This window comes from Peromyscus eremicus, chromosome 1, assembly GCF_949786415.1.
Source record: "Peromyscus eremicus chromosome 1, PerEre_H2_v1, whole genome shotgun sequence".
NCBI lineage: Eukaryota > Metazoa > Chordata > Mammalia > Rodentia > Cricetidae > Peromyscus > Peromyscus eremicus.
The window spans coordinates 25025217-25046026 of NC_081416.1; the positions used below are offsets into that span (position 1 = coordinate 25025217).

A 20810-nucleotide genomic window follows, 5' to 3' on the forward strand; every position below is an offset into this window, starting at 1 on the left:
AAGTGGGTAAGCTAGTGTTGATACTGAGATGAAAATGTATACTCTCAAGAGCTAGGTCTTAATTCTACTGAGCTGGACAGACTTTTATTACTGCCTCTCCCCTCACTGAGCAGTGCTGTCCAAAAAAGGTGACAGCGTCAGTGCTCATCTGGACCTCTTTCCACCAAAAAAGTCCCTACTTGGTTGGTCTTTTTGTTTGTTGTTTTGTTTTTTGAGATAGGGTTTCTATGTGTAGCCATGGCTATCCTGGATCCAGTTCTGTAGGCCAGGCTGGCCTCAGACTCAAGAGATCTGCCTGCCTCTGCCTCCCAAGTACTGGGATTGAAGGTGTGTGCCACCACTGCCTGGCTAGAAGCCTCTACTTCTAAGTGTAGGAAATCATCAGAGCTATCAGGTTGGACTTGGCCGTAGGGAACAAGTGACAGAACCAGATCCATGAAAATAGCCTAAACTTTTGGTGCATGGAAGATGAGCTCTTGAATATTTGTAATCTTTGTTAAATACATACTATGAGAACCTTTAATGTTTCTGTTTTTGTTTTTTTGTTTGTTTGTTTTTCTGAGACAGGGTTTCTCTGTGTAGCTTTGCGCCTTTCCAACTTCCCAGGTTGGCCTCGAACTCAGAGATCTGCCTGCCTCTGCCTCCCGAGTGCTGGCATTAAAGGTGTGAGCCACCAACGCCCGGCTAATGTTTCTGTTTTAATGAATGGAGAAAACATGAGAAAAATCATTTGGACCTCTTAATACTACATTTTAAAAATGTATTTGACAGCGGTATAGTTATAACAATAAAACTGAAGTTTTTTAGGGGCAATACTGATTTATTTTTTTAAACCAGAAAGATAACACCATATTGATTACTTACTACAGAAAGAAAAAATGCCGAAAAAGAAATCAACCCACAAAATTTATCTTAAGAAATAGAGTGGATGAGTGAGCACTTGGCTCAAGAGCTCAGACTTTCTGTGTGGGTAAGATTTTTAGAACATTTAATATACCTAGACTGTGATTTGATTCATAACTCAAGAAGAAAAGCCAGTTGGCCTAGAGTCTAGTGAGCTTAATTCAGATCCTAATACACTGCAAGTGCTGGAAAGTCCTGGCTGTATTTTAAAGTGATTTCTCTGGGAACTTCCATATCATGCCATCTTATCAAATGGGCTCAGGAACTGTAGCAGCAGAGAGCTGTGTGGAGAACACTTGAATCACAGCCCTGGGCTCTGGGGGACAGTCTTGTTCTCAGACCCAGACCCAGCAGAACCTTTCAGGCTCACTCAGGAACCGGGTGTCTCCCAAGCCACATGGAATATCAGGAAGACCTTTAAGTTTTAGAAATCTTTATTTGTAGAATGATGGAATTAACCAAAAATAATACTAAAAAAGCAAAATGCATTGAGAAAGGTCAGGTTTTAAGAATATTTTTTTTCCTCATGATAAATTTCTCAATGGCATTTTATTACAAACTAGATTTTCATTTAAAAAAAAACTGCCATGTTGCAACTTCAATATTTAAGTTCTGCTTCATGCTACTTTTCATCTGTATTTCAAATCTTCACAGGCCTATTTCGTTTCATAGACCTGAATGACACACTGTTTCTCACCTTCCATCTGCTCAAGTTAAATGTTAAAGAATGTTGTATAAAGCTCAGCCAATAAAGTCTTTGATTAAAACAAGAGGCCTGGATGTTGCTGAGTATCCTCTAGGGGGCAATAAAGTTCCTTCCTGAGAGCCAGGAGTCTGCACTCACTGCCTGTGAACTTCAGCTTGCCTCTCAATGAAGAGCCAGGCATTTGAACGAAAATCCACACAGTGAATGGGAGCTCCTCGGCACTTGAACCTATTCTAATTGTTCACAGTGGCCAGAGTAACCAGAGAACTAGGTGAGTATTCTCAGAAGGATTGAAGGGCTTTGCCCTACAAAAAATTCAACCAAGGAAAACTTGTGAAGGAAGCCCAGACATAATTCCAGGTACCACTCTTTATTACACTCCAGCCAACGCACAGGACTATAAAACCTCACCCCTGACAAAACTAATAATCTATATTTTAATGCCAGCTAAAAGTCACTAGACAGTTAAGGAAACAAACACAAGTAACAGAAACCACTACAGAAAGTAAAAAGGATCCTGAAATATCGACGGTGATAGCCTATGCCTTTAATTCCAGCACTCAGGAGACAGAGGCAAGAGGATCTCTTTAAGTTTAAAGCCAGCCTGGTCGATAGAGCGAGTCCCAGGGCAGCCAGGGCTACACAGAGAAACCCTGTCTTGAAAACACAAGACAAAACACCACCACCACCCCCCAAAAAGGAAAAGATCCCGAAGAGTAAACTTTAATAATACTAATAATTTTCTGAGGAGTGCAATCAACCTACACAATAGGACACCATATTCTCTGAAGGTCAAGAAAGATGTGGTAGAGCTCTTACAAGCTAAAAATGGTACAACAGAAATAAAACTCAGCAAAATATCTTAACATTAAATCAAAGTCTAAAAGGTAAAATAGCCAGGTGGTGGTGGCACACGCCTTTAATCCCAGCAGAGACAGAGGCAGGTGGATCTCTGAGTTCAAGGCCAGCCTGGTCTACAGAGCAAGTTCCAGGACTGTCAGGGCTACACAGAGAAACCCTGTCTCAAAAAAACAAAACAAGCCGAGCAGCGGTGGCGCCCACCTTTAGTCCCAGCACTTGGGAGGCAGAGGCAGGTGGATCTCTGAGTTTAAGGCCATCCTGGTCTACAGAGCGAGATCCAGGACAGGCTCCAAAAACTACACAGAGAAACCCTGTCTTGAAAAACCAAGCCAAACCAAAACAAGACAAAAGGTAAAAATAAAGTATGATGAACAATTCTTCTTAAAGATAGGCTGGCTTCAAACTCAGAGATCTGTCTTTGCCTCCGGTGTGCTTGGATTAAAAGCATGCAACACCATACCTGGCTGAAGTAAACTTTTAAACACAAAACTCACAGGCCTTCCAGACCCACTTGAATGGGTTTACACTGATTCCTGAGGGTTAGGAAATTTCAGAAATGACAAGGTAGGTGGTTTAGCTCTAGTCTAGAACTGTCAGAGGATAGGATTCACAGTGAGAAGAGAAGATGAACGTGACCTTAAAGAAGAGGCAAAGAGAAGTTTATGTACCTTCACTGCAGTGATGGTTACACAAATGTGTCACAATGGTACAGAGCCATACATACAAAAGGTACCAGTGTCAATCTCCTATGTTTACTATTGAATCACGGTTACATAAATGAATATTGGTGGAAACTGGGTAAATAATACATGGGGAGCCAGGTGTTAGGACCCACACCTGTAATTTTAGTACTCAGAAAGATGAAGTAGGATTGCTATAAATCCAAGGCCAGCCTGATCTAGTTCAAGGCCAGCTAGTACCACAGAGCAGACCCGTGTCTTAAACAATAATGAAAGGGCTGAGGATGTGACTCAAATGGTGAAGGATCTGTTTAGTGTCCGAAGCCCTGGATCTGATCCCAGGACTACATAAAACTAAGCATGGTGGCACATGCCTGTACCCAGCACTTTGGAGGTGGAGGCAGGAGGATCAAAAGTTAAAGGACATCCTTGACTACACAATGAGCTTGAGACCAGTCTAGACTACACAAGACCCTGCCTGGATAAATAATCATCATGCAGGTGGCTTCGCTGTACTCTCAGAACTTTTCACATAAACAAATAATTATTTCAAAATAAAAAGCTAAAAGACTTTTTAAAAAGTGTTTCATAACATTGTGTGTGTGTGTGTGTGTGTGTGTGTGTGTGTGTGAACATTTATTTGGTGAGGGACACGGTGTGTGTGCTACAGAACACAGATGGAGTCAGGTGACAACTTCTGGAGGACTGGTTCCCTCCTCCTCCCATATGGGTTTGAGGACTCTGGTCCTCAGGCTTGGTAGCAATCACCTTTACCCAGTGCTCCATCTCACGGATCAGAGCTTTACTTTTGAGACCAGTCTTGCTATGTGGCCCGGACTAGCATCAGATTCCATCTCTGCCTCCTGGGGCATGCCACTTAAACAACAACAACAAAAAAAAAACTTTATTTAATTAATTATTTATTTGTGTGTGTGTGCATGCACAAACATGTGCACAATATCACGGCACACATGTGGAGGTCAAAGGTCAACTGTGGAAGCCAGCTCTTTCCATCCACCATGTGGGTTGCAGACGTCAAACTTAAGTCATCAGACCCTGCAGCAGTTACCTCTACATACTGCCACCTCACTGGCCCAGTAACTACTTTTTAATGTCAAACCAAAAGAAGTACTTACTGGCAGTAGACACCATTTCCTTATCGCTGTATAAGTAATTTTTACTCCAAACTACCTGTTAACTGAAAGTATGGCTTTCAGAAATGGGTATATTAGCACACTTCTGTAATTCCAGTAACTGTGTATGAGGCTGAAGCAGGATTCAGAGAGCTCCAGACCAGCCTGGGCTATATATATATAGTGAAACCATCTCCAAAAACAAAAATAAGGGGCTGAGAGATGGCTCATCAGTTAAGAGCTCTGTCTGCTGTCTGGGAAACTGAGTTCGGTTCCCAGCACCACATGGCAGCTCATAGCTGTTTATAACTCCATTTCCAGAAGACCTGGTGCCCTCCCTCTTCTGGTCCCTACAGCACATCCTGAGTTGGGTACACAGACATACATGCAGGCAACTGTGCATATGTTTAAAATAAGTAAACTTAAAAAATATATATACCAACTCCACAGCCAAAGGCTTACCTAAAATTTTCTTCAGAGATGTACACTCCATTTTTCTCACGGGCTGCAGCAAGATCTCTCTTCAATCGCTCTATCTCTTCTGTATACTCCTACACAAAAGCAGGTTATATAGATATCAAGTTAGTTGTTTTCGTTCTATAATTCAGTGTGCAGGAAATAAATCATGTTGTTAGCCCTTTATGTTTTTCAAACATAAAAAGTTATAATCATACTTTAAAAAAAAAAAAGGATTTCACTCCGAAACCCAGGCTGACCTTGAACTTATGGCAATCTTCAGTCTCGGCCTTTGAAATACTGAGATCACCCCTACCCGCAGGTATAACTATAGTTTTAAATCTATGCTAATTTGTCTAGAAATATTCTTTCAATAGCCTTAATGAGTCTTTAAATGTGTTCATTATAAACATCTTATCTACCTTTGATCTCTACTGCTGTGATAAAATATCATTACCAAAAGAAACTTGGGGGGGGGGGGGTTTACTTAAGCTTACAACTCTCAGGTTGTACTCCATCACTGAGGGAAGTCAGGGCAGGAACCTGGAGGCAGGAACTCAAGCAGAGGCTATGGAGGAATGCCACTTACTGGCTTTGCTCCTCCTCATAGTTTGCTCGGCCCTCTTTCTTATATACTCAAGGACCGTCTGGCCAGAGGTAGTACGATCCACAGTGAGCTGGGCCCTCCTACATCAATCACTAACTAAAAATATACCCCACAAGTTTGCCTCCAGTTTGGTTGGGGCGTTTTATCAATAGAGGTTCCCTTTGTCTAAATGACTCTAGTTTGTGTCAAGATGATAAAAACCCAGGACAATCAGAGACTCATTATACAACTACAACAGCAGTACTGGTGGAGGAAGACATTGAATTCATAAACGGGATAGAACAGAGTCCAGAAGTAGGCTCACATAAACCTGGAAAACTTGATATACTAGACCACACCAAAGACGGGGAGCTGTACAACAAAGGAGGAAAACATGTTTGCAAACCTCAGATCCAGAAAACTTCCTATGTAACAAGTAACTAAAGTATATTACATTAAGAACTCTAAGGGCTGGAGAGATGGCTCAGCAGTTAAGAGCACTGCTTGTTCCTCCAGAGGACCGGAGTCAGTGTCCAGCAACCACACACACACACACACACACACACACACACAGTGGCTCACAGACATCTACAACTCTAGCTCCAGGGGAGCTGACACGCTCTTCTTGCTTCCACTGGTGCTGCATACATGAGGTAAACACACATGCAGGGGAAACACCCCTATACATTAAAAAAAACCAAAGTCTAAAACACCAATAAGAGAACTAACAACCCATTAGGAAATAGTGCTAAAGCCATAAACAAACATATCACCAAAAAGTACATCTGAGCTGGATGGTGGTGGCACACACCTTTAACCCAGCACTCAGGAGGCAGAGGCAGGCAGATCTCTGAGTTTGAGGCCAACCTGGTCTACAGAGTGAGTTCTAGGATAGTCAGGGCTCCACAGAGAAACTCTGCCTTGAAAAGCAAAACAAACAAACAAACAAATAAACAAAAAGGACATATGAATATAATGTAATATAACACAAGAGAAGATGTTCAACATCATTGGTCATTGGGAAAATGTAAGTTAAAACCAAGTGATATAACTAACACCCACCAAATGCTGCTGAGGATGTAGAGAAACTCATCACTTACGTTGCTAGTGGGAAGGCAAGATTATATAGCCACTCTAAAGAATCGTTTAGTAGAGCTGGGCATACGGTGCATGCCTGTAAGTCCAGCACTCAGGAAGCAGAGGCAGGATTAAGAGTTCCATGTCAGCCTGAGCTACAGCGTGAGACTCACTCCACCCTACCACAAGAAAGTACTTTAGCCATTCCTTAAAAACTGAAGTACACAGTTACCACGTATCACAGCAGATTCACTCCCTGACAATTACCACAAAGAAATGAAAGTGTAATTCCAGAAGAGATGTCTTGACTGCTAAAAGCATTGGCCACAAAATCCTGACAACCTGAGTTCGATCCCTGGAACCCAGTTAGGGTTAGGGTTAGGGTTAGGGCTAGGGTTAAAAGGAAGAGACTTTTGAAAGCTGTCATCCGACTTTCACATGTACGCCATGGCACACACATGGACAGACACAGTTCATAGTTAGAAATAAAAATTGTCAATGAAAATGTGCTGTGGTGGTTCGGATGACAATAGCCCCCCCATAGGCTCACATATTTGAATCCTTGGTTCCCAGTTGGACTGTTAGGAAGGAGGAGTAAGAGTTGTGGCCTTGTTGGAGGAAGTATGTCAGTGGGGTGCCAGGCTCAGTCTTGCTCTCTCTGCCGCCTCCATCTTTCAGACCAGATGTGAGCTCTCAGTTACCACTCCTGTGCCATGCCTGCCTACCAACCATGCTCGCCACCACCACGACCATGGCCTAACCCTTTGAAGCTGTCACCAAATCCCCAATCAAATGCTTTATTTTATAGGTTGCCTTGGTCATGGTGTCTCCTCACAGCAATCAGAACAGTAAATAAGACATGTATGTTTACACACATGCCTATGAATTAATATAAATAGCAGTTTCATTTGAAACAGAAAAAAACTAAAGTTATTCAATAAATCATTTAAGATGGTCACACAAATCATACAAATAGTTCAGATACCATAAAATACTCATCACTAAAAAGACCTGTTGAGATACGTGACAATTTGGGTGAGACCTCCAGAGAATAATATAAAATTTAAAAAGACAACTCCAAACGTCTATGTGCTATAGACAATTCCCTTCAATAATACTTCTGAAACTACAGAATTGTACAGAACAGAGTAGTGAGTACAGGAATTAGAGCTAAGAAGAGAGGAGGAATGAGTGTCTTATAGCATTTTGGGAAATAACCTATTGGCTGGTGGATGTTTAAATAAAGTTTAGTATTATCCATATATTGAAATATTATTCAGCAAAATAAAGGATAAACTACTGGCACATATCCACAACAGCATAAATAAAATCAAGTAAAAGATAGAGGCAAAGGCCATGTAGTATATGATTCTCCTAGGAAATGTATAGGAAGAGTAAACTATCTACAGAAAGTGTATTGATAAGCCAGGCATGGTGGTTCATACCTGCAATCCCAGCACTAAAGAGGCCGAGCAGGAGGGTCAGGAAACAAATACTAGAATACAAACTAAGATTCTGCTCAAGAACAAAACAAAGAGACAGACAGAGGGAAAGGATATCAGTGGTCACTTGATTACAAAAAAAGAAAACTACCATGTTAATTTTTTTTCTAAAAGTGAATTGTATAGATGTTGGATAACTACATCAATGTATTAAAATCGTTGAAATAAGTGCTGACAAGAGGTAAATGTCAGTGAGTAAATTTCACCTCAAAGATGTAAACAAAATTCATACTTGTTGACATGAATGCTGTCAAGAGTGTCAACTAGGACAACAATAAAGCTGGAATGTCCACATATCACTGTTAGAAGAACACTGTAACACGCAGGCACTTATTTTAAGTCATGACATAAACTGCCGACCACAGGGGCTGGTGATGCAGCTTAGTGGCAGCAGGTCTCCAGAACCACCCTGGACAGTGAGTCAGTGAGACCCTCACTCAGTAACAAATGTCTACAACAAGTAATTTAACAAATATTGATTAACTTTGAGCGGTTGCTATTCTTAGCCAGGTCAGGTGGGACATGCCTTCTATAATCCCAGCACTTGGGAGAGGCAGGCAGTCACTGTGAATTCGAGGCCAGCCTGGTTTACAGAGTGAGTTCCAGGACAGCCAGGCCTACACAGAGAAACCCTGTCTCGGGAATAAAAAAAACAAAAACAAAAACAGTGATCTCTTGCTATTCCAGATTTCAGATATGCCAAACACAATTACATTATTCCATACAAATTCACAATTACCTTAATAAGAGCTTTTTTAGTTAGTTTCTGATTGACTTCAGGCTTATTCATTATGTTCTTTGCTCTGTGAGCATATTCCAACGTACTCAGAGTTTCCTGTCATGAAAAGGAAAAGTTAATTACTGAAGGCATGAGGATGAAGATAAGATACTTCTGTTATTTAAAATGTACCTGGGGGAGGGGAAAGGATGCAGCTGTCTTTGAGTCATTTCTGCTTTTATAAGTAATCTTTCACTCATATTACTATAAGTAACCCTAATAAAACCCATCGGTTCACCAAGGTGAGCTCTGGTAATGTGTTTACTTTGGTCTGGCATGCATTCTATCTGAGGTAAGTAGACATTTGTCCATGAGATTCCAGCAACAGTGTCACACAACACCTATATTTATATAATTAAATATTATGCATCCATAAAAAAGAATACAGTGTTGATGTATAGCACAATTTTAGCATAGTATGCTAATATAGCATAATGAAAAAGTAATACTAAGTATAAGAAGTCAGTACCCCAAAAAAGACTTGACTGGGTCTAAGTTCTCAATGAACCCATACATACCACCCATCACTATTGACCTGCAGCAATCTTTTTTTTTAATGTGTACGTGTGTTTTGCCTGCATGTATGACTGTGCACTCTGTGTGGGGCTAGTGCCTGAGGCAGCCTGAAGAGGGCATCAGTTACAAATGGAGTTACAAATAGTTGTGAGTCACCATGTGGGTGCTGGAAATCCAACACTGGTCCCTGGAAGAAAGAGAGCCAAAGCTCTTAACCATCAAGCCATTTTTCCAACCACAGCTTTTTTTTTTTTTTTTTTTTTTTAATGTATGAAGGGTTGCAAGATGACTCAGTGAGCAAAGGTACTTGTCACCAAGCCAAATGACCTGAACTTGATTTCTGGAGCCCACATTAGAAGTGGGGGACTGACAACCTTTCTGACTCCTATCTGTATGCCCACACACATAAGTAAACAAATGAATATAAAAAATGCTGTGGATTATGCTTATTGTTAATAAAAAACTGACAGGCTGGTAGCCGGGCCGGCAGTTAGGCCAGAAAACAGAACTGAGAATGCCGGGGAGGAGGAGGGTGGAGCCAGGAGTCGCCAGCCAGACACAGAGGAAGCAAGATGAGATGTGCTGAGAAAAGGTACCAAGTCATGTGGCTAAACATAGGTAAGAATTATGGGCTAATTTAAGTGTAAGAGCTAGTTAGTATTAAGCCTGAACTACTGGCAAGCATTTATAAGTAATATTAAGCCTGTGAGTGCTTATTTGGGAAGTGGGGGGGGGGGGGGGCGGGGCGGAAGAGAACAGTCTACAAAAAAATATTTTAGCTGGGCGGTGGTGGCACCACTCCTTTAATCCCAGTACTCAGGAGGCAGAAGCAGGCAGATCTCTGAGTTTGAGGCCAGCCTGGTCTACAGAGCAAGTGCCAGGACAGCCAGGACTACACAGAGAAACCCTGTCTCAAAAAACCAAAACAGAAACAAAAAACAACTTTTTTTTTTTAAACATTGCAAAGCCAGTTTAATAACATATGCCTATCGTCACAGTGCTGTGGGATGTTCTGTATGGCAAATGTGTTGCTGATTAGTCAATAAATAAAACACTGATTGGCCATTGGCTAGGCAGGAAGGCAGGACAAGGAGGAGAATAAAGCTGGGAAGTGGAAGGCTGAGTCAGAGAGACACTGCCAGCCGCCATGATGAGAAACAGCATGTGAAGATGCCAGTAAGCCACGAGCCATGTGGCAAGGTATAGATTAATGGAAATGGATTAATTTAAGCTGTAAGAACAGTTAGCAAGAAGCCTGCCATGGCCATACAGTTTGTAACCAATATAAGTCTCTGTGTTTACTTGGTCAGGTCTGAGCGGCTGTGGGACTGGCAGGTGAGAGATATTTGCCCTGACTGGGCCAGGCAGGAAAACTCAAGCTACATCACAGCACTTTGGAAGCTGAGGCAGGGAGATCACAAGTCTTGGCCAGCCTGAAAGACACAGCAAAATCCTATCTCAAAGAAAACTAGCAGAGAGAGAGAGAGAGAGAGAGAAAGAGAGAGAGAGAGAGAGAGAGAGACAGAGACAGACAGAGAGAGACAGAGAAGGGGAAAAAAGGAACCACTTTGGAAGTCATAACTGGCTTTTTATCATAGTGGCATCCTCTAGGATATGTTCATATACAATGTCCAGATTCTTATATATTACCGTATAGAATGAAGCAAGAAAATGAACTTTAGAAATATGACAGCTAGGAAAGACTTACAGTTCCCACATTTGCTGCTCTCTCAAAGGGCTTACCTCGAGATTGAGAGATGCAGGGGAAATAGTTGCAATTATAGACGTTCTTGTTCGTCCCCCAAGAGAATCTTGCAGGATTCTAGTCAGTTTAGATTCTCGATAAGGAATATGAGGTGTTCTTTCCACAAGAGCAGTAATAACTCTTCCCAAAGTCAACAAGGACTGGTTGATATTTCCAGCTTCCCGGGCCCTCTTGTCAACAGCTCCAGAACGCCCAATATTTTCACTTCCTGCAAGGTCAACCTTTAATTTTAAACAGAAAATGTCAATCTATTATATTTGGATTCAAAGATCTGTATTCTTTTATATCTTTTATTATATGTAATATACTAAATGGCTAGCAAAATAAATTTTCCACAACAAATTTCTTCCTCTTTGCCAAAATAACTAATGAAGTTAACTATAAATGTACTGTATGTAAGTGAAATCCCAAGCTTCTCTAGAAGTAACCAAGAATAGCACAGTGGCATTCAGGCAGGATGCTTACCAAATTCAACTTTCCAATTTTAACAAGCTCTTCTCCATCAATTGTAGTTTCCTTCATATGTATTGTCACAGAAAAAACTGAATGGGAACGGCTAGAAAACAAGATCAGGTTGTCCACTCATTACAATGTAAAACATTATCTGTTCCCTACGAAATACTGAAAACAGGCAAGGAAGATTTAAACGCACAAGGGAAGACAAAGATATCATCAGTCAGAAAATAAAACGTGGGATGACAAAATTTCTACCCACTACCTACTGTTGTATGATATTTTGTTTGTGTTCTGACAAATAAAGCTGGCCTGGAGATCAGAGGGCAGAGCTAGCCACTAGTTAACCATAAAGGTTCAGGCCAGGTGGCACACACCTTTAATCCCAGCACTTGGAGGAAGCAGGAAGATCAGGAATCACCCTAGGCTGCTACACAAGATCGAACTAGTCTAAAAAAAAGAGAAATAGTGCCAGGCAGTGGTGGCTCACACTTTTGATCCCAGCACCTGGGAGGCTCATGCCTTTAATCCCAGCAGCAGGGAAGTGGAAATAGTAATATAGGGGTGGGGGGATGACAGGAGCTCAGCCCCATTCAGTCTGAGGATTCGTAGAGACAGGATGCCCCATTCAATCTGAGATTTCCTTGAGGTAAGAACTCTCTGGTGGCTGGTTGCTCTACTTCTCTGATCTTTCAGCTTTCACCCTGATATCTGACTCGGGGTTTTTATTTGATAAGACTAATTAGGGTCACACTTCAACCTACAACACTGATCGTAAGAAGAAGCTATCAAAACTACCCTAGAACTTTTAGGGCTGGAGTTGTAGAGCCTGTATCTAGCACACATCAGTTCCTGAGTTCCATTCCCAGCAACACACACACACAAAGAATTTTCAGGCATCTCTGAAAAGGAGGAGTGTGTCTCAGAGCAGATGGCTCCCATCTAAAACATGGTTGCATTTATTAATGTCATTAGCAGTGGAGAATAGACTAACTTTTAATTTTCTTCTTTGTACTTTTAAAAATTCTTCTTTTGTAAAAGTTATTTAAATTATAGAAGAGGAAAGGGTGCAAGAAAAAACAAACTATACATCTGAGTTCTTTTTATCTTATGTTTTCCCATTATTATCCACTGATTTAACTTTTTTTTTTTGGTTTTTTGAGACAGGGTTTCTCTGTGTAGCTTGGTGCCTGTCCTGGAACTCGCTCTGTAGACCAGGCTGGCCTCGAACTCACAGAGATCCGCCTGCCTCTGCCTCCTGAGTGCTAGGATTAAAGGCGTGCGCCACCACCGCCCAGCCTGATTTAACTTTTTAAACAATTGTATTTATGATGGATAGATTTGGACTTATATACAATAAGGGGTAGGGCACATGCCACATGGATTTGGTTCTTTCCCTCTACGTTTAGGTGGGTGGATTTCAGGATCAAACTCAGGTAGCTAGGTTTGCATGACAAGCAGCTTAACCCACTGAGAGCCATTGCACCAGCCCTACTCACCAGTTTCTAGTTCAAGATTGTGGAATTAATACAATTAAGCATAAATACCAACTGTCTTGGGAATACTGAGTTAATTTTTTTATTTATAAAAAGTGATCTTTATTTAATATAAAACAAAAAAATGTATAACCAGGCATGGTGATAAAAAGTATTTACAGAAATTTGTTCTTTCCTCCCTTTTTAACGAATGCCAGAGTTAGTGACCATCTGTGTATCTACACTAAAGTAAAATCATTTTAAAACAAAGATTTGATCTCAATTTCTACAGCTCAAGTGAGCAAGTGCTTGCCTTACATGTGCCCTGGACTGAATTCCCAATACAACCAAACAAAAACAAAAACAAAATCCATAAAAGAATGAAAATTAACATATGATTTTCCTTTTATTGAGACCATAAGATTTTTTTCAGTAAGAGTTCTATAACAGGGCCTAAGAGGCCACTTTAAAAAAGTAGTTTAGCCTCTGTGTATTTCATCTTAAAATTTAATCTGGGGCCCCAGCAGATAGGGTTTCATTTAAACCAGGTATTTTCATTGAGACCAGATATGGTTTCATTTAAGTTATTTGTTTGGTTGGTTGGATAGATGGATGGTTGGTTGGTTTTGAGACTGTCTCACTGTGTAGTCTTGGATGGCCTGGAATCCCACCTGCCTCTGCAGTATACTGCTGGGATGAAGGCGTGTGCCACCACACCTATCTTTGGTTCGGGTTTTTGAATCAACAGAACGGTTACAGATAAGATTGTGCTTTAACGTTCTTTGTTTGGAAGCAAGGTCTCAGTATGTAGCTGAGCTGGCCTATGTGCCCATCTGAACTCCAGCTCCTAGGCCTCTGTCCTCAGCCTCCCACATGCTGGAATTACAGATGTGAACCATCACGCCACAGCCAGCATACCATGAACTCACCTGAAAAAGAACTGTTACTACTTCTGCCTCCAGATCTTTCACAAAGGGAGACTGAGCAAAGGAAACACCTCCCTTACCTAGAGTAAGCGTTCATCAGGGTCGCTGCAGTTGTCCGCTTCGCTGCCCCCTTCTCCAGAATTTGGTACACTTCATCTTTGTTGTGTACTGTGATTTCCTCTAAACCTTTGATTATCACTCCTCTCTAATCAAATATCAAAAGAATATCTATTACCTTAGGAAGAAAAAGTACACTGACTTTTAAAAGACTCACACATTAAAATTCAGAAACTTTATTCTCAAACTGAGTTACCTTGTTTCGGGGATCATCAAACATCTGCAGCCTCTCAGAGACATCGGTGGATGAACTAAGAAGATCAAAAAGCTCTTCATTGTAGATTTCCAACAGAGACACTTTCACTGAAAATTCAGTGCCATTATCAGTTAGTTTCTCAAATATTTGATGAAGAGTGCGTGGAATTATACCAGCCAAAGGATCCTGAAATTATATTAATAAGAATTAAAATAAACTCAAAATGTCATTTACTACAACAGTTAAAACATGACCAAGCCCTCCTTCAGAATTTATTACTGCATTTGCAACACTGAGGATTGATCCCTAAGGTCTTACACATTCTTCCATTGAGTTATACCCCATCCCTGTTTCTCTTTTTAGAGACAGGAGTCTCCCTTAAACTGCCCAGGTTGACCCCACACTTGAGATCCCTCTGCCTCAGTCTCCAGGGTATTTGGAATTATGGATACACACTGTCATACTCAACTCTAGTTTATTTAGGGTTTACTATATAGCCTAGACTGGCCCTGAATCTGCAGTTCTCCTAACCCAGCCTCCCAAGTACTAGCATTCCAGTCACCAGCCACCACATCTGGCTTACAGTGTATTTCAATATGAGCCAGTTAACCCTTCCTATCTATTTGTTCTGCATTCTACCAATCACCAAAAAAACTTGAAAATTTTATCTGTACTGAACAAGTACAGACAGTTTCCTTTGTCACTATTCCCTAAAAAAAAAGGACAGTATAAACTGACTGTGGTAGTACGTGCCAGTAACTACAGCACTTAGGGTACAGAAAGAAGAGGATCAGTTCAAGGCCAGCCTCAATTATATAGCAATTTTAAAGTTGAGCCTATGCTGCATAAGAACCTGTCTCAAAACAAATACTCACCCCCCAAAACATAGTGCAACAATTATTTACATAGTACTTGCATTATATGGAGTATTGCAAGTAACTTACAGATTATTTAAGCTATTTGAAAGGATACATTTAACCTATTTACAAATACTGTACCATCTGATAAAAGAAGACTTATGCATCCTAGACTTTGGTGTGTTTATACGTGTATGTACTGGAATCAACCCCTTTCTGTTAATATTGAGGGATAACTAAAACCTAACTAATGTCATGTCAGAGAAGCCAAGTCACTTCAGTCTGAGTTATAATCAACCACAATCTAAAAATATTAAATGGAAAATCCAGAAATAAACAGCTGTACCATTTAAAAATTGGGCATAATACTGAGTAGCACGATGTAATAATGCACCAACCTGTCAGGGACACGGATCCTTGACTATATGTGTCTACACTGCCTCTGCTTCCTACTTGTTAGCCAGTTGGTAGCACCACAATTATCACATCCACTGTTCTAATAGGACAGTGTTAAATATTTGAGTAACTCTGATTTCATATAATCCCAGCACTATGGAGGCTGAGATACAACAACTGTTACAAGTCCAAAGGCAATATATAGTGAGTTCCAAGCCAGCCTGGGTAATAGTATAACACTTGGCTCAAAAAGTCAAAATAATGGTAGTAATAGTAGTAAAAATAATAATAATTTTGAACTATCACCTAAAGGACAATAGCAGTGATTCCAGAAATTTAGATATGAAAGAGAAAAATGTAAAGTCCTCCATTTAAGTGACAAAGAACAGTATAAAATTGAGACAGAAACTATATTTGAATAACATTACAGAATATTGTTACATTTCTTATGTTATATTGTTAGTTATTATTGATAAAATTTTATTATGCCAAATTTATGAATTAGATGCTATTATAGGTACATAGGTAAGAAAAACAAAAAAGTATACATACTATTTACTATTTTAGGTACCCACTATGGGTCTTGAAACATTAAACTCTTTCCCTACAGATAAAACAGAGTGGTAGGGGGAGAGACGACATTCTGCTCCTGCTATTCTGGAGTCTAACTATGACACCCACCCCACCTTTTTTGTTTTTTGAGACACGGTTTCTCTGTGTAACAGCTCTGGTTGTCCTGGAACGCTGTAGTCTAGGCTGGAATGCAAGAAATGCTCCTGCTTCTGCCTCCTGAGTGCTGGGATCAAAGGCATGCACATGCACCACCACCACCCAGCAAATAGACCCCCCTCTTTTCTTTTCTTTTCTTTTTTTTTTTTTTTCCGAGACAGGGTTTCTTTGTGTAGCTTTGGTGCCTGTCCTGGAACTTGCTCTGTAGACCAGGCTGGCCTCAAACTCAGAGATCCACCTAGCTCTGCCTCCCAAGTGCTGGGATTAAAGGCGTGCGCCACCACTGCCCAGCTGACCCCCCCTTTTTATCACTTACCTGTATTGTATATGTTGGTCTTAGCTCTCCTATTGAGACCATACATTTGTGATACATCAGTAATTTTACTAAAGTACCATTTATTGTACTTTAGTATAACTTAGGTTTATGGTTTGACTTGATTCTCTGATCTTCTACATCTCAACAGAGATCCATAACCAGGTTTTAATTGGCCATTTTTTTGTCACACTCAAGATAAAAGGATATTATAAACAATAAATACCTCCTCCCAGGTATATACTTCATTAGGTGACCTTTCACCTTCCATTGTAAAAGTTTTTCCAGTGCCAGTCTGGCCATATCTGTCAAGATTTCAAAAAAGCATTAAATTAAAAACAAATACACACATCTAAACATTCTTATCAACTTGAAAATGAGTTGTTTAGCTTACGCAAAGATGGTGCAGTTATAGCCCATAATAACTTCGTCTAGAATTGGACAAACAACACTTCGGTAGACGTCAATTTGTTTCGTGGATGCTCCAAACACCTATTTAAAAAACAGAGAAACTCTGAAAACACACCATTCATGGTAATCATTTTGCCCACTAGAACTCGCTCAACAAACTTGAAGACAAAGTTCACAGTGGACCATCTTCCAGGGATTACTTCACACTAGTGACTAATGGAAGAAGGCAGGAGAAAATAAGTACCATATCAAAAGTGTATGTTTTCCTTGAGGTCTTGTCAGTCAACCCTGCAGTTCGCACGCTAACTTCTTTCCGCACATGATCACATTCCACTACCGAGTGGGCGCTAGCTTTCCGTTCTGCCAAATTAAATGGTCTGTAGGGAGAAATACACAAAGTTAGGAACTTTTAGTTAACAAGTTCAATAACGACACTTTCCTTAACTACATTAATCAAGGAAATATGTGTAGCTGGACAGTGGTGGCTCACACCTTTAATCCCAGCACTTGGGAGGCAGATCTCAGAGTTCAAGGCCATCCTGGTCTACAAAGCAAGTTCCAGGACAAATCCAGGCTACACAGAGAAACCTTATGTTGAAAAACCAAAAGATCAAAAGCATGGACGGGTAGGGAAGAGCAAGGGAGAAGAAAGGGGGAGGGGAGGGGAGGGATAAAGAAAGAGTAACATGAAGTTGTTCATAGGGAATAAAGAAAAAAAGACACTATAAAGCAGACAGTAGAATCATAAAGGCCTCAGTTCCCCAGAAATAAAATTCACTTTCAAAGATAGGTAAAACATTATAATTCTAGCAGTTCCTTCTTTCTCCCTCCGCCCTCTTCTTTTTCTTTTTGAGGCAGGTCTCATGAAGCCCAGGCAGGCTTCAAACTCACTATGTAGCAGTGACTGGCCTTGAACTCCTAATCTTCCTGCCTTTACCCACAAAGTTCTACGATTGTAAGTGTGTGCCACCATGCTGGGTTTATGAGGTAAGATATCAAACCTTGTTAGGCAAGCACTCTTCCAAACGAGCTACATCATCAGCTCCAATTCTAACAGTTTTTTTAGAACAGAGGCTAACATAATTTAAGATGTAATAATATCTTTTTCAGAATTCTATCCTCTATCTATCTATCTATCTATCTATCTATTTATTTATTTTGAGGCAGAGTAGAGCTCTCTGTAGCCCTGACTGTCCTGGAACTCACAGAGATCCTCCTGTCTCTACCTCTGCCTCCTGAATGCTGGGATTAAAAGTATGTGTTACTATACCCAACTCATATCTCCAATATTCTTAAAATGAGATTGTTAGGTTATGATATCGTAGAAAGAACATCAAATTTGTTTGCAAACTGTAAGCCTTCCAGAGGCTATCTGGCACAAAATAAAAAGTATACAAAATTAGTAACTCAAGAATGGTTGTCAAAGGCCGGGAATCCCAGCTACTGAGGAAGTTGAGGCAAAAGAATCTCAAGTTCAAGACTTGCCTGAGCTACAGATTGAATTTAAGGGCAACTTTGGAAATTTAGTAAGTGCTGGTCTCAAAACAAACAAACAAACAAAGACTGCAGATTTAGTTAAGTAGCACGTGGCACATGTGAGGCCATCAGTCCAATGCCCTGCACCACTGTTCCAAGAGTATTATGCTACCTCACTGTGTTAGTTTCTCAACTGGAAGTTAACAGCAACACTCTCTTCACTTTTCAAACGCTGAAACAAGCCCAGAAGTGCTACAAGCAGAAGAGATCAGTGATCTCCATTCTAATGAAATGCCTAGGCCTAAAGCAGTATTTCATAAGGGCTGCAGAGAGCTCAGTGAGTAAAGTCCTTGTAGTCCAAGAGTGAAGAGCAGAGTTTGGATCCCCAAAACTCACTTAAAAGCCACGCTGCATGAGAGGTCTGAGAAGATACAATGATAACTTAATCTCTTCTAACTACTTGTAAACAGCTCCTCTTTCTCCCACTATTCTGCACTATCGTTCTCTGAGTTTATGGGGATACTCGCCTCCAGCTTATTTTCATTGTTTATTTGGCTGGTTGTTTTGTTTCTCTTCCTTCCATGCAAATGTTATCTGTCACTCGGAGATATCCAAATTGCTCTCTACTTCTCTAGAAACAGTTTTGCTTTCTCAAAAAAAAAAAAAAAAAAAAGCGCCAAGTATGTGCAAGCCATCTGTAATCCCAGCACTTGGAGGCAAAGACAGGAGATCTCTGGGGCAAGCTGGCTAGCTAGAACACCCAGAATTATAAGAGCTGGGTTCCATGAGATCCTAGGCCAGCTAGCAAGATATCCAAGGTCAGCTCCAGGCCTGCACATGCATGCACAGACAAAGATACATTTTACAGGTGGGGAGGGTGGGAGAGTGAGATGGGTCAGTGGGTAGAGGTGTTTGCCACCAAGCCTGAAAAGTTGAGCTCAACCCCCAGAACCCACATGGTGGAAGGAAGGAACCGACTCCCAACAAGCTGTCTTCTATCCTCTACACATGCCCCCAACCAATAAAAAAACAAATACATGAATAAATGTTTTTTAGAAAGAAAAAAGAAAGAAAAAGGTTATTTCCTCAGCCTAGGAGTGTACCTGTCTCAAAATGAAACCCAGGGGTTCCTTCTCATGGTATTCTTTTCCCCATAAAGAAGGTCCCATTTGTTGTATGTTCCTACCACATTCCTTTTTAAACATCATCTCTCATAATCAGCTGTTAGTGTCTAACAGAATTCAGACTAGAATATTTGTTTAGTTTACATATCCCTGGTACCCAATACTATGTGTGGTACTATGTCAAGCTATATTACTTAATAAATTTCATCCCAAGAGGAATGATGAAAAAAACTAAGTAAACTGAAAATTAAAACAATATACGTTATTTCTGAGGACTGTAACCTTTATAAGTCAACAGTTTTGCTACAGCACTATCAATTTATCCCCCATATAATCTCTGTCAAAAACCACAGTCCAAAGTAGCATCCATAACATATTTATATACTTAATACATAATTGAGCCAAAGGAAACTTGAGTTATTTATCCCACTGAGTATGCACATTATGTAAGAAAGATCTAAATAGAAAATCTCTTCCCCTCATTGCTAGACAACCAAGTTGTTATTTATTTACGATACATACCTCAACTTCTTTTCCCATATCTAATTCACTAGCATATTATTGAATGGTCAGAAGAACAAATTTGTGATGATCTGGGGAAATTTAACTCCTGGGTAATAGTAATGCTGTCATTTTGCCACTATACTAAAGCCCACACAACGCATATTACCAACAGGAATATACATTATAAAGAGTTCACTAAAAACTTAGTTAAAAATCAACGTATATTGAAGTAAGCTAAAAGTATCAAGTATAATGGATTTGCTTTCATGTAACTAAAGCTTTTCCAATTAGCCTACTATTCCCAGCATCTCTACGTTACTTTCTTGCATGAACATGAAATTAAGCCACAGAATGTCATTCAAATTGTCAGGACAGAGTAATAGGAAATTTATACAGATCACACATTACTAAAAATTATGAAAATTCATGCTAGGCATGGAGGCATATGCCATTAATCCCAGAACTCAGGAGGCAGAGGCAGGAAGAGTCGATGAATTACAGGCCAGCCTGTCTATAGCAAGGTACAAGCCAGCCGTGGGGGTGGGGGGAGATAGAATGACAAAACTCTCAAGATGTACTTTAGAGACTGTCAGTGCTACCAGAAAAAAGTACTTCCAAGCTAACTATTTTCCTACCCAGATTTTTCTAACTAAAAATTGCAAGAGTCCTGCTGATTATCCTAACAAATTTGGGGCCTCAATACAGATATATAAAACTTCAAGCCAAAATGGTAAGGGAGGGATACTAAAGATTTTTTTTTTTTTTTTTTTTGGTTTTTCGAGACAGGGTTTCTCTGTGTAGCTTTGCGCCTTTCCTGGAACTCACTTGGTAGTCCAGGCTGGCCTCGAACTCACAGAGATCCGCCTGGCT

General features: G+C 40.4%; 1 protein-coding gene across 1 annotated transcript in view; it reads right to left on the reverse strand.

Moving 5' to 3' along the window:
- Kif11 (kinesin family member 11) overlaps window positions 1-20810 on the reverse strand; it is a 52874-nt gene that overhangs the window by 22303 nt on the left and 9761 nt on the right. The window contains exons 2-10 of the mRNA XM_059258646.1: window positions 17081-17213; window positions 16820-16917; window positions 16652-16730; window positions 14131-14316; window positions 13898-14022; window positions 11429-11519; window positions 10942-11184; window positions 8644-8739; window positions 4746-4834 (exon numbers count right to left, since the gene is read on the reverse strand). Of these exons, the coding sequence (XP_059114629.1) occupies window positions 4746-4834; window positions 8644-8739; window positions 10942-11184; window positions 11429-11519; window positions 13898-14022; window positions 14131-14316; window positions 16652-16730; window positions 16820-16917; window positions 17081-17213 (1140 nt within the window). The remainder of the gene's footprint in view (window positions 1-4745; window positions 4835-8643; window positions 8740-10941; window positions 11185-11428; window positions 11520-13897; window positions 14023-14130; window positions 14317-16651; window positions 16731-16819; window positions 16918-17080; window positions 17214-20810) is intronic.